The 14,794-nt window shown below is 33.7% G+C and overlaps 1 protein-coding gene across 1 annotated transcript; it reads right to left on the bottom strand.

Annotated features, from left to right (window-relative positions):
• Positions 1–1,472: 1,472 nt before the first annotated feature.
• On the bottom strand, positions 1,473–13,638 carry LOC105222319 (inositol-3-phosphate synthase). Its single transcript, XM_011199589.4, has 4 exons — positions 13,202–13,638; positions 3,103–3,801; positions 2,796–3,038; positions 1,473–2,725 (listed from the first exon to the last, which is right to left on the bottom strand). The coding sequence occupies exons 1-4, from the start codon at positions 13,325–13,327 to the stop codon at positions 2,087–2,089; spliced, it is 1,707 nt and encodes a 568-aa protein (XP_011197891.2). The 5' UTR covers positions 13,328–13,638; the 3' UTR covers positions 1,473–2,086.
• Between the last annotated feature and the right edge of the window lie 1,156 nt (positions 13,639–14,794).

Below are 14,794 nucleotides of genomic sequence, written 5' to 3' on the forward strand. Positions count from 1 at the left end.
CACAAATTTCATTGGTGGTTTGCTTGGCATTCTTTCCTTTTTATACAAAAATTTCAAATATAGAGAATTTCTTCATTATTTTCACTCATTTTTGAACAGCTGTAACTTTTTTCCGACTTCCTCCATTTTAATTTTTTTTTGTTAAATAAAGCTCACCTTTCCAACACTATATGGTATGACACAATGTGATTGGTAGCACTGGTGATATACGACTGCAACGACAAAATACGAAAAGACTTTTTCGACTACCCAATATCTATGTATTTTGACTATCATTAGCAATTATACATACATCATTGTAATTGAAATATAGGAAGTACAAAAATCAGGTTCCTCTTTTATTTAAAGTATACTTTTAGGCCCATAATTTTAGTCTATCCTACAGTACTGGGCACTAGTTCAAAATTGGTGCAATAAGCGCTTACGGGGAGACCACCTCTACTTATTTTACTATCCCTAAGCAATGAGCTTCTTCATTTCCATTTTATTTTTCGGTAAAAAGTGTACCCTTAATCTTAATTGTGGACACGAAATCGCTATGTATAAAAAATTAAAACTACAATGCTAGAATGAATTTTTTTATTTTAATCTATTTTATTTTTTTTTTGTAGCTACAATTTTCGAGTTGACGCTTCTTCTGGAGCTCCAATGCCTTCCTTAACTGTTCCTCTGCTGGTCCGATTCCAGAAGCTGGATTTTTTGCATTTGGCAACAAGAAAGATTAGAAAGGTTATATAAGTTTAAAATTAATGGTATTGATAAAAATATATCGCCAAAGTGTTGTGTCCGATCTTCTTTTTTTTAGTTTCTCTTTACTTACTTGTACACTTCTATATCTCTCTGAATGTCGATTTTTTCACATGATTTGAATTTTTTAATTTTTAAGATTCCCACACTTATCGACCAAGGGTTCCATGATCAAAAGTTCCTTATTGGAAATTCAGTTGCAGTTCAAGCTTGATGAGTGGTACGATAATACTTATTGGTTTGATGCTCGAAACAGAAATTGAATCGGTTTTTTGTGCCAAAGTAACCAATTTCATCGGTTTTGTTATCAGAAGTCAAGTTTTGTCACATTTTGTTACACAGCTGATTCGAATATTGGTTCAAAAAGACGAAAATTCTCAGATTCTGTGACGTCATTGAAAATCAAAATTGGTGTGCAATTCCGACAACCAAACAAATCTGCCTTTGATTTCACAACACCCCTGATTATTTTTATATTTTTCATTGGTTGAATTCTCGCAAAGTGAGTAAGTTATTAAAAAAATTCTAATAAAAATATGTATATGATACATTTTACAAAATATATTTTTATATTTATTGCCAAGGTCTAATTATTAAAACCAACCAACTATATTAGAATTTGATTTTAGAATATTTGCTTAAAAAAAATTTATTAATCAATTTTATATATTTTTGAATTGGGTATAGTTTCCAAAATTCACACAAAAAAAATACACATAATATAATTATTTTTTAACGTTATTTATTTATAAAAATATTTTTTTTAATGCTTTCGTTTTCAACACTGTAATTAAAATCAGTAAAGTGGTTTTTAAAAATAAAAAGTTGATTAAAAACTGTAAATTGTTCCTAAACGAATTTTCGAATATTATCTTTGTGTTTGTTTTAAGCACATTTAATTTGTTTAGATTTTCAACAAACAGTATAATTAATTTTTTTTAATTTCGATATTTAATGAGCTATCTCAATTAACATTGGCCATTCATTTCATTTCCTCGATGAAAAATTATTGTATAGGATATTTATTTTTTATTGTTTATATATGTATATTTTACAGCTATATAATTATGTTTGTTTGCAAGTACAATATTAAAAGTGCATTATAAACTACATATAACTAAACTACGGTATAAATTGCCACTAAAGTGTCGTCTAAAATGAGCCGGAGTCAATGTCAATGAGTCAAAATAAATATGCGCCAAAGGTGGGATAGTATTTAGGGAATGTCTCACACCGATTAACTAAAATAGTATTCCTACGCAATACCAACAACGTTGTCGCATAATTTAGTCTTCTCCTACAAACATTGGCTTTCTTGAGCACTCCCACAAATGAGCGCCTAATGAGTGAGACCATTCGTATGACCATTCGCATTGCCATTGGCATAGTGACCGTTAGACGCTACAGCTGACACTTTGGCAGATTTGCCATTCAATTCAGTGGCACAGCCATTTGACACGCTTTTCAATTTCTTTGTTGGGGGCTCATTGGTAATCGACGCAAAATCGAAACGTTGCTCCAACATCATGTGTGAATTGGGTGGCAAACCAATGCAACCACGTAAGATATTCTCAATGGCCGAACGTTGGCGGAAAAGAGAGTTCACCACTTGTGTGCCACGTGGCACCAACGGTGCCTTGCATAGGTAGCTGAGCAGCGAGAGAACCGGTTTGAATGAGACCCAAAGTGCGTCTGCACGCTCATTGCTCTTGATCTGTATGCGTGAACATAGTTCACCGAGAATAACCAGGTCCAGTATAAGCGGTGTTGCAAGTAGTGAATCCTCACAGGTGTTATGTATGACGAGCGTATTATGACCGCCCATCATAATTTCCGAGGTGTATTCATCCATGGCACGCTTGCTATCGCCCACATAGGGTACATATTTGATGACGACCACGTGATCGGGATGCTCATTTGGTTTGTAAAGCACATCGTTGGATTCGACCATATCGTCGACCACGTTACTCTTGGAAATCTATAACAGAAGAGTTAAAAAGCAATATAACTTTTGGCAAAAAAATTAATATTCTCAACACTACACACACCTCCTTAGAGCGGAATTGCTGTGGCGCTGACAAGTTCTTGCCATCATTATTACCCAAATGGTTGTAGCTGACAATGGATACTGGCTTAATGCCGGCGCTCACCAAAAAGTCGACCAACACCGACTTTAGTTTAGTCTGCCCCGATTTGAAATCGTCGCCGGCAATGAAGACACTCTTATGTTCCGCCAATTCAACTAGACCAGGTACAAAAGTATTTTGCGGCGAGCCGTTTATATAGGTGCACTGCAAAAGCATAGAAATATTGCTTAATAAATATTATTGCTATAAGGAAAATGCTGCCACTTACACCCTCATCAATGCTGGCCATTGCAAAAATAGTAGATGGCGATATCTCTGCCTTATTCGCCTTCAACGATGCCTCCAACTCAGCTATGGTGGAATTCAGCCCTTCTTTTACATCACAGAAACGTTCCGTATTCGCAGTCCACAATACGAGTACCGTATCGACACCGGACTTTTGCTTAAAATCGCGTATATCACGACGCAACTGTTCGTACTGCTCAAATTTAGTACCCTTAATTAGATTATCGGCGCGTTCCGATTGATTAGCCGCAATAAAATCTGGATCGTAAATTGATGGACGTGGCTGGAGCGTTGACAAATGCTTGTAAAGTTGATCTTGCAGCTCAACATCCAATACCTGCGCACGTTGCATAGCATCGCCAATATTCGCCGAACTAATGTCCCAACCATCAACGACAATATCATCGGGATTAACCATGGGTACGAGATCCTTCATCGGTAAATGCACATCCTTGCCATCTTCATCGGAGCCAATTAGTACAGTAGATGCCTGTGTAATGGAACCAAACCAATTGGCCTTTTGAATGCCAGTACGTTTACGCCATTGCAATTGACGACGATTAGCCTCCAAGGCAGCTGTTAGTGTGGAACCATTATTGCCACCCCAACCGACGAGCATTAAACCCAATTTCGGCACACGCCGGTCGGTGCGGATCTTCAGTGCAGCTGACTCAGGGTGCACCTGTAATGATATCAAAAGAGAATTTATAGGGATTTAAAATAAAAAATTTTCAGTTTTTACAGAGATTGTATACTTGGGACATAATTTCATTATTTTAGTAATTAAAGGTCCTTATAAATTGCAAAAAAAAAAAAAAACAAGTAAGGAAGGGCTAAGTTCGGGTGAAACCGAATATTTTATACTCTTGCAACTTACAAGAATCAAAGCCAGGGAAATACTTTAAGGTGCAAAAGTTTCAGCCGGATGTCCGAAAATCATGATATTAGTTATATAGGGGCTAGGCCAAGTTTTAGCTCAAATTTATCTATTTTAGGCACAAAGATACACTGTTATGAGTAAAACAAGCTCTTACAGAAGCAGGAAGAAAGAAATAAGTATAACTGAATTATAGTTGAATGTTATATGGTATGGAAATAAGCCGGCAATATAATAGCCCTGACGCTAATACATATGCATTAGCGGGCTAACTTAATTTACATTTACTTGCGCATTTGAGGATTACGATCCTTTTTTTTACAAATGTATTTCTGGGAAAAATAAGATAATAAGAAAAGGAGAAAGATCCCTTTTTTTACAAAATGTCTGGGAAAAATAAGAATTCATATTTTTGGACTGCTATATAATAATTGTGGCATAAATTTTATATACCAATTAAAATAATAAATTTAATATGAGCAATGATATTTTGATTTATGCCTGTATAAGTTTATTAAATTTAAGACTTCGCTCATTCCCAACCCAATTTGCATAATTTTTCTGTAAATTAACAATATTGAACTAAATATTAATTTTTTGAAAAAATGTTATTTTGAAAATGTATTTTATTTTTATAATATAACTCAAGCGTCTTAATACTCGCTCTTCTAAATTTTATATTACCGAAATGAAAATGCCGTCGGCATATGTGCAAATGGGATATGTTGCCTCTTCGAAATTTTCATAGAAATGAAAACTGCGCTATCAAACTGCTGAAGTGACAGCTTATTGGTTACAATATATGGCAAACTAATTAGTATTCCATATATCGTAAGCAATAAGCAATATGGAGTCTCCACAGGCAATAGGCACGGCAATACAGTTAGTAAGACATAGATTTTATCCTGCCGAGATGCTCCGTTACAGCATCAGCGGTAAGCAGTTTTATCTTGGTAATTAAATTATGTGCAAGTATATTAACAAAAACAAATTTTAATATTTCTAGATGGCAGAAAATAAACAACGCACAGTTTGCTATCCATTTTTCCAATATTCTTAACTTTTTCGCACACTTTCCCGCATTACAATCAATTATTGCTTTTAATTTCACTCTATTATCTTTTAACGTAGTTAATAATAAATGAATTTTTTTGTTAAATTTATATTGATTTTCCAAAAATTTCTATTAATAATTTATCTTATCCATTTTTATTTCACTTTTTTTAATAAATAAACAAATTTCATTATCAGCTGTCTAAATGCACAAGTCTGTCGTCTGTCACCATAAAATTTCAATGCGCATTAGCATTACTTAAGGCGCATTAATTTTACTCGTCTGTCAGCGCTATAAGTCCACAGAGTGCCAATTGTGCGAGAACCAATTTTCAAATGTTTACTTTTGCAGAATGTATTGTATGATTTCAAACAAAAAATCCGTATCTCTCATGTATTAAACTGAATTTTATAGCAGGTTTGCTAATATTTTATTACATACTTACATACATATGTACATACTGAGAGGAAAAGCGATAAATCCAAAGAGAAACATAAATTATTCTAGATCACGGAGCGCAAACCGAAAACAAACGAATATTTACTTCTACTACACCGTAGCTATACTACATACATATGTATGTACCCTGCGTTTTTATAGCAACTACATACTTATATGAACTACTAAATCTGAAAACGTAACGGTTTGCATCTAACGGAAAACGTTTTACTAGTCCTAGTCACGTTGTTGGAAATAAAAAAAACTTCATGCCAAATTAAAGTCAGATCTATAGCTTGAATTTGATCTGTCAGTTTGAATTGGAGCTACAATCTAAAGTAACGTAACGGTTTGCATCTAACAGAAAGCGTTTTACTAGTTCTAGTCACGTCGCTGGAAATAAAAAACTTCATGCTAAATTAAGGTTATTAACAGATCTTTATCTTGACTTCGATCTGTCGGTTTGAATTGCTGCGACAGTCTAAAGTGGTCCGACCTGAACAATATGTTCGGAGGTTGTAGCTTTGTGTTAGAGAATAATCCATGCTAAATTTCGAAAAGATATTTTGTCAAATAAAAAGGTTTTTCGAGAAAAACAGAGGTTAATTCTGATCGATGTTGATATTGGCAGATAAGATCCTGAAATAATTTGGAGAAATGCCGGATTGGCCGGATTGGCCAGATCTGATCGATCAGTTTATAAGGCAGTTACAGTGCGCAAATTTTGGTTAGCCGCACATGCTTTTTGGTAGTTTAACATAAGAGTTATTGTCAAAAATAACTGAATTTAGAATATTTCCAATATTTCTTTATTAGGGAAAAGAAAGAGAAAATATTTTTACATTTCAAATGTATTACAGAAACAAAAAAGTTAAAATATTGAAAATACAATTTAACTACTACTAGCCGCATTATATTACTAGTACTTAGCCGCATTACAAAAATTAGATAATTAGGAGGTTTTCACAAAAGTTTTCCGCTCTTAATATGAAGTTGCACCCCCATTCTTATTAATTACTTGGAAAATTCAGGTCCAACTCATATGCTTCTTCGCAAATTTAAGTCTGACTACTTTATGGACATGCATAATTTGTGTTTTTTAATTGCTTTTTCCACTTTATGTTTCTGTCTGTAGCTAAAATCTTCTGAACAGTTCTTTTTCCAGTTGGAAGATTTAATTTTGCTACTATTTTAGGGGCACTGAACCGATTAAATTTTAAGCTTCTTCTTTAATAATGTGAACTAGCCCGCGAGTTATCTTGGTATTTCTTCTTAATTTTTTTATTGGATATGCCATATTTATCTTCTAATCTCAAAAAACTTCTCACGGCTTTCTCTGACCTTTTTATTCGCCTGTTGATTGCTCTGTTAGAAAGACCATTTTCCTTAAAAATTTCAATTTGGACCTTTTCAACATCCTCTGAAAACTTTTTTCTAGCCATTTCAATCACGTGGTTGTAATCTGAATATAATCACATTAAATAAGCGTAAATGTTAACAAAACTTCAAAAAAATTATTAAAAACACAGAGAAATTACCACAAAAACGATGAAAATAAGACTGCAGTTGTCAGAAAGTATTCACATTTTGCTATTTTAGTACCGATATGCTCTAGTTTTTGTATTCATGCTAACTTTCTACATACATATGTATATAACCGAGCAAATATTGTTCACAAAAACAAAAAAATTAAAACTGTCGCGGGCATAGTTATGTTCTCTAAAATTTAAGAGCGCGGCTAACCAAAATTCGGGCACTGTATAACCTGTAATCGTTCAATATCGATGATTCCGACAAATGAGATTTCACATTGATATCTGAAAAATTGAGCGACTAGTTCGCACATAAAAAGACCAACAGATTGACAAATGGACCTGTTCAAATCGACTCAGCTAGTCACTCAAATCATTAATATACGAATATATGTACATATACGTATACTTGGTAGAATATGAGGCGTTTACTTTTGGGTGTTACGCACCTTATATACCCTGTTCAGGGCATAAAAAGAAGTTATTCATATCGCGCCTTAAATCGTGCAACCTGATTAATATCTCGACTCCAATCGTTCTTATGTGTAACGGAACGTGTGCCAAACACATAAAAGAAGCAGCTCATTCGTCGGAACTGCCGATATTGGACCACTATAACATATAGCTGCCATACAAACTGAACGATCGGAATGAAGTTCTTGTATAGAAAACTTTCACATTTGTCACTGTATCTTCACAAAAGTTGGCACGGGTTATTTTCTAAAGCAACAATGTAATCTCCGAAGAAAGCATATAGCATATACATAGCTCCATATAGCTCCCATACAAACTGAATGATTGGAATCTAGTGCTGGTATAAAAAACTTTGACATTTGACAGAATCTATTCACGAAATTTGGTATAGATTATCTTCTAAGACAACAATATAACCTCCGAAGAAATTGCTCAGATCGGCTCACTATACATATAGCTGCCATACAAACCGAACAATCGGAATGAATGTCGTGTATGAAAAACTTTCGCATTTGACGTGGTACCTTCACGAAATTTGACATGGATTACTGTTTAAAGTAATAACGTAATCTCCGAAAGAATTGTTCAGATCGGATTACTATAGCATATAGCTCACATACAAACTGGACCCATAGTTACTAAAAGAAATGCACCTGTGAAGGGTATATTAGCTTCGGTGCAGCTGAAGTTAACGTTTTTTCTTGTTTTTATTTTCATTCTTTCTTTTAACAAATTCTCAACAACGACGTGTACCAATCCGCAACCGGTAGTAAAAAACAAAATATCGTTCCATACACATTTGTATAAATACGTACCTATGTATGTATGTACATAGGTACGCAATCGTGGCATCACGTGTATACAAGAATTTCATTAGGACCAACTACTATAAATATGCGTTTGAGTATTATAATCAGGTAAATGCGCTTACGTACTAAATAGCTCTTCGGTTGAACTCAAACAACTCATAAAAAGCAGTAAAAATGACAGAAATACCTACATACATAAATATAAATGGTTTTGGTTGTGGAAGAATTCTTAAAAAAGGTTGGAGATGTTCTCAAAATCGGATTCATCTTTTTTTAAGTTGAAACAGTCGTATCTACTTTAATTTTTGCAAAAATTAGAACATCACTAACTCGCAAACAGCAGATATCATGCTGACACATACATATACATATGTATATGTATGTATGTATGTACGTATCTACTGTTGTCTGTATTAAATATATGTATGTATGTATATACGTACTTATATACAAATATACATATGTAATTTGCCTATTAAAGTGTATAATATAGCGCTACAAAATTATCGTATGATTACTAATGAGAAAGCATGGGGCCGGCCGGCATTTTTACATTGTGTATTTCTTTTAGTAACTATGTGTCCACTTTGTATGGAAGCTATATGCTATAGTAATCCGATTTGAACATTTTTTTCGGAGATTATGTTATTACCTTAAGCAGTAATCCATGTCAAATTTCGTGAAGATACCATGTCAAATGCGAAAGTTTTCCATACAAGCCCTTGATTCCGATCATTCGATTTGTATGGCAACTATGTATGTATATGCTATGGTGAGCGGATCTGATCTATGCCAAATTTTGTGAATATATCTTGTCAGTGGTCCGATATCGGCAGTTCCGACGAATGAGCAGCTTCTTGAAGAGCAAATGACGTTTACAAAATTTCAAAACGATATCTTAAAAAGTGAGGGACTAGTTCGTATATATACAAACAGACGGACAGACAGACAGACGGATATGGCTAAATCGACTCAGCTCAACATAATATAGCCTGTTCAGAGTATAAAAATGTGTTCTGTTGCCTGTTGAAAATGTATTATTTACATATGTATATATGTATATATATATATACATTAAGGTGGCTAAAAACTAAAAACAATATCGCTTTGTAATGTGAGTAATTTTTCTATGGTAATTTTTCGTAAGTTAAGCGTTTAAGAGATATTTTTCGTCAAACATCAATGCATAATGTAATGTTTTTTTTTTCCTTGAGAATAGAAAAGAAATTTGCCTTAAAATAATCACACTTCAACCGTTAATACCCTTTAACCAGTTAAGTTTACGAAAACATCGCAGGCAAATTTCCAAGTGTATTTTAGAAAAAGGGAGGTCCTTCTTTTCGGATAACATTCAGTTTTAGATTTGAGTCGTATAATTGATATACTTAAGTACAGTATTTATTGTGATTATACCAGCTGTATACCCTTTTGCATAGCTCAAATGATAGCGTATAGCATTATTATTGAATATACCATAGACTAGTTTTGCTGACTTCCTTTAATCATTGATCTCATAAATACATTAAATACAGACAAATTATCGCCAAGGCAATGAATTCCGGTGTCAACAAAGTGACTGAGAATATTGTTCACAGAATTCCTATGTACATATGTATGTATTGTACATACATATGTATGTACAGTATAACACAAATATCATAATCTTTCATAAATAAATGTGTATTATATTTTCTCTGAAAAGACTTTCGACAATAATGGCATTAAACTTTACTCTTCATAATTCCATACTCGTAGTATTCAATCTTGATTTATTTACAAATGGAAAGCTAGTAATAGTCATTTTCTTATCACATTGAAATTAATGTTTTAGTATTTGCATTAATATATGTACATATGTATGTATATGCACAATACGTACATACTTATGTACTACTGACGGAAAAATCAGTAAAAAAAAAAACAAGAAAAAACGTTAACCGATCTGAACAATTTTTTCGGAGATTATATTGTTAACTTAAGCAGTAATCCATGCCAAATTTCGTGAAGGTACCACGTCAAATGCGAAAGTTTTCCATACAAGCATTTGATTCTTTCGGTTTGTACGGCAGCTATATGTTATAGTGGTCCGATATCGGCAGTTCCGACATGAACAGTTTCTTGATGAAAAAATGACGTTTGCAAAATTTCAAAAAAACTGAGGGACTAGTTCGTATATATACAGACAGACGGACATGGTTGAATCGACTCAGCTCAACATACTGATCATTCATATAAATATATACTTTATAGGGTCTCCGACGCTTCCTTCTGGGTGTTACAAACTTCGTGATAAACCGAATATATCCTGTTCAGGATATAATGTATGTAAGCATGTTATCTATTAACAAAAATTGTCGAGCAAACGTCAAACGTCGTTTAGATTATTTTGATTTGAAATAAACCGCCTAATATATTTTTGAGTATATGTATATTTCCACAAAAAATTGAAACAAGAAAAAAACGTTAACTTCGATTGCAAGGAAGCTATAATATCCCTCACAGATAAAAAAGTTTCCATATAAGAAATAGATCTTTATTGGTCAGTTTGTATGGCAGCTATAATCTATAGCAAAGTGAGCACCTTCTTGAGGAGAAAAAGACGTGTACGATATTTCAAATAAATATCTCGAAAATTTACTAGACTATTATATGTACTACATACAGACTGACTAACAAACGGGCATGTCTAAATCGACTAAGCTCGTAGAGCTGATTAATTTTATTTTTTATAGGAATGTTCCAAACTTCATAGTAAACTCAATATATACTGTTCAGAGTAAAAAAGTGCATCTACAAGCTTTTCTGCAAATTTTCAATTGCATAATTGACACAATTTTCCGTAGGAAAAACAAGCCATATAATCGCCCATCGACATTGTTTCATAGGTGAGCTAACAGGTGCATTATTGACTTTTCGCTCTCACCCAAATACGAACTCTCATCGACCTTGAACGTGAACTCGCCAACACCGTTTGGCTGGAAAGAGAAACTACTTAAATGGTGGCATGCAACAAAGCAACAGCTGATCAAAACAAAACGCACCTCTAGCACTGCGCCGAAAAGCTCTCCCACACCATGCACAAACCGCTACTAATGTACAAGTATAGGCTATTACTACTACATACATAAACGAGTATACTTCCAGTCGCACTTTTCACTTTTACTATAACGCATGCGCGGTAAGTTGTGGGCTTACAAAGTGCTATGTACTTATATATATAAGTATGTACATATGTTTATACACAACAATATTTGTTATAAGTATATAGTCAGTTACTACATTTCCTCATGTATCAGCTGAGCTGAGTGCATTTCTAAGTGGACTGGAAGTTGTTATGGCAAGGAAGGGTCAGCATGGACGCTTTAGATAGCTCATGTTAGTGTGGGATATTTACATATGTATATGTATCTATTCCCACAAAATGCATCTCCAGAAAGTTGTTGTTTGCGAGATTTTTTGCCTGTATATGTACATATGTATGTACGTAAGAAATTCTAATATGTGTGTAATTTATATAATGATAATAAAAGCGTCGTATTTCGCACGAAATAGTCGTAAATTACATATATTTTTATTGCATGTAAAAATGGTCATACATACATATGTACTTATGTTTTATTACTGCTTTGTATATAACGTATACAATTAGGTGTGTTTTGATATGAAATTTCTGGGAGCGCGGAAAAATGCACGTGAACATTTTATTTCCAAAGTTAAAAGTCTTCGAAAAGTTCTCAAAGCCAGAACCAAATGCTACGGTTAATTGTACAAAAATATTATTTACGTTAGAAATTTAACAGCAATATAAAAGTATTGAAAACCTAAGTATGCTGTGAATAATTCACCATAATCGAATTGCTGGGACACATTAATAATGTGTTACTTACACCCTTTATAACTCAAGAACAACTGGACCGATTTTGATGATTTCTGTTTTGTTAAATTCGCCTCCACCACGAATAACCGGAATCTACTAAAAGTGTTAACTTCGACGGCACCGAAGCAATAATATAAAAAAAACGTAACATAAAAGAGAATAAAAGAATAAGTATGTGTGAACAATTTCGTTGGAACTTGTAGACTTGTCTTGGACAGTTAGTTTGTACAGTAGTTAGGAACTATAGTGGTCGGATATTGTTGGTTCCGAAAAATAGACACAACTTCTAGCAGAGAAAATGATGTGTGTGTAAGCCCTCACATAGATATCTCCAAAACTGAGAGATTAGTTCGTGTACAGACAGACATGCCTAAATCGCCAGAGCTCGTCACAATTATCCTTTTATATACTTACATATATTCCTAAAAAGTTAATATACTCTGGATAAAAATTCGAAAATTTATAAATTTATTCAATAATTTTTTGGTAAGAAAATAAAAGTCGTCGGAAATAACATCTAAAAATATGTATATTATTTAATTTATTATAATTTTAGGCTTAACTTCCATCAAAATACAAATTTCATGGAAACCAAAATATATCAAATGAACTTTAATTTTTCTCTAAAATGTTCTAGAAGCCAAATATTGTTGATGTGTAGCTATTTCACTGGCACATAATGTTTATTTTTGCACACATAAGCATAAGTATGTACACGTAAGGAATTATAGCAAAATCAATAATCACTCAGTCAATGATACACATGAAGACAAAAGTATGTAAATACTATATACATTATTCGATAGGTACGATATTGAGCAGTGAATTTATGAACAAATGTGAGTAATCCTTGACGTGGATATACACAAGAGTGTATTTTTTCAATAAAAGCAAAACTTAATTAGCTGATAATGACTATATTATTCACATTTTCATACATATGTATGTATGTATGTTTTTCATTCATTTCCTCCAATCCCCTAATTTTTCGCACAAGCCTATTTTATTATGTGTTACTTACCTGAATTTTACCATTGGCACTACGTTTAACATGCGACGTCTGGTATTCATAATCGGTCTCGATGTAGTTCTCGCTGATTTGCACTTTTGGCGAAATCACTTCCAAGGTAGCAGTGTCCACTTTCATATTGTATTTTGTTATTGAATTATTTCAGTTAATAAAATTGGCTTAATTGCTCTATATGACTTGTCTATTTATATATTCGTTCGAATATAAAGTCTGATTGATCTGTGTTTTTACACAAGTCTAGCGATGTATTAAACGTGCAGAAATCGCAAAAACAATTGCGGTGGTTTTACAGTCTTTGAAAATTGTAAATGTCCTTAATTGATTATTTTCACAAATCGCTTCAAGAATTTACGACGTTACGAAATTAACTTTTCACTCACAGCTCAGCTCAGTTTGGCAGTTTTTCAACCAATGAACTCTCACGACACCATACGCTCCTATTTATGTTGAACACCAGCCGGCGTTTGCTTGTTCTCCAGAGCCGACATTGCCACCATCAGAACGATTGCACATGTGGTAGTGTGTTTCGATAGAATCACGAAGAAAGCAATGATACAACTCTGATGTGGGGGGCCAAGTGTACACCCCCGTCAATAAATTGGGATATCGCGTGGCTTGCAAGTTTCTACACATGCGTACACATACAAGCACTAATTCATGCAGCCAGCATACATACTATGATATACATATGTATGTATATGTACATATATACATGCATACATACATGTATGTAGGTAGAATTGTGTACATATATGCTCGCAATGTGTTCTGGCATACCTACGTACATTTGTATGCGAATATGTGTTGTTCGTATTGAAGCAAACGCTAAACATTTGGTACCGGCATCGATATCAGCCGCACTACTGGCTCGTGGTAGCGCTTTGCCGGCTTTGCATTTGCTTGTCTGCCTTTCGCAAAAAAATTTGTTTTTCGCACATACGTACATACAAGTACATATGTACGTATGTATGTATCTACCTAAATATAAGTACAGGTTTTGATACAAAGCGCAAACCATTTCAAAAATTTTTCCTAAAATTGAGAGACATTGTCAGAGTTTACAAAAATGGGATAAAGAAGTTAACTTAAGGAATGTAAATGTGACCTCATATTATGTCCATGTATTGTATTTACATATGTTTGTATGTATAATGCTCAACTTCTTTAAATGGGTCATCAGAGTGGAAAATAAAATCTCATCTGCCTTTTGGAGATCTTTCTCAAGCCGAAACAAGGAGTAGAAGCTCTCATACGACCATCTACGCCAGGAACTGAAAGGTTTATAATTTGTAAATTGTATTTATTTTTATACCCTGAGCAAGGTATATTAAGTTTGCCACGAAGTTTGTAAACACCCATAAGTAACTCAGAGATCCTATAAAATATACATATGTAGGTATGTACATACATATGTTTATTATCGTGACGAGCTGAGTCAATTTAGCCCTCAGCCCTGAATCAATTCAATATTTCAGTTTTACAGATTTCGATCGGAAATTGTACACACCTTCTTTTACAAACTGAACAATCGGAATACGAGGTTTGACAATTAAGTAATGATGCTGATTGTATTGCCGCGCTTGT

The sequence above is a fragment of the Bactrocera dorsalis genome, chromosome 3 (assembly GCF_023373825.1).
Source record: "Bactrocera dorsalis isolate Fly_Bdor chromosome 3, ASM2337382v1, whole genome shotgun sequence".
Taxonomy (NCBI): domain Eukaryota; kingdom Metazoa; phylum Arthropoda; class Insecta; order Diptera; family Tephritidae; genus Bactrocera; species Bactrocera dorsalis.

What these genes read in the sequence shown, in the direction of transcription:
- LOC105222319 (XM_011199589.4), bottom strand. Translation starts at nt 13,327, where the DNA reads ATGAAAGTGGACACTGCTACCTTGGAAGTGATTTCGCCAAAAGTGCAA. An exon ending in GTGCCAATGGTAAAATTCAG is followed by an intron (nt 3,802 to 13,201) that starts GTAAGTAACACA and finishes ATATCATTACAG; the next exon opens with GTGCACCCTGAGTCAGCTGC. An exon ending in AGCAATTCCGCTCTAAGGAG is followed by an intron (nt 2,726 to 2,795) that starts GTGTGTGTAGTG and finishes CTTCTGTTATAG; the next exon opens with ATTTCCAAGAGTAACGTGGT.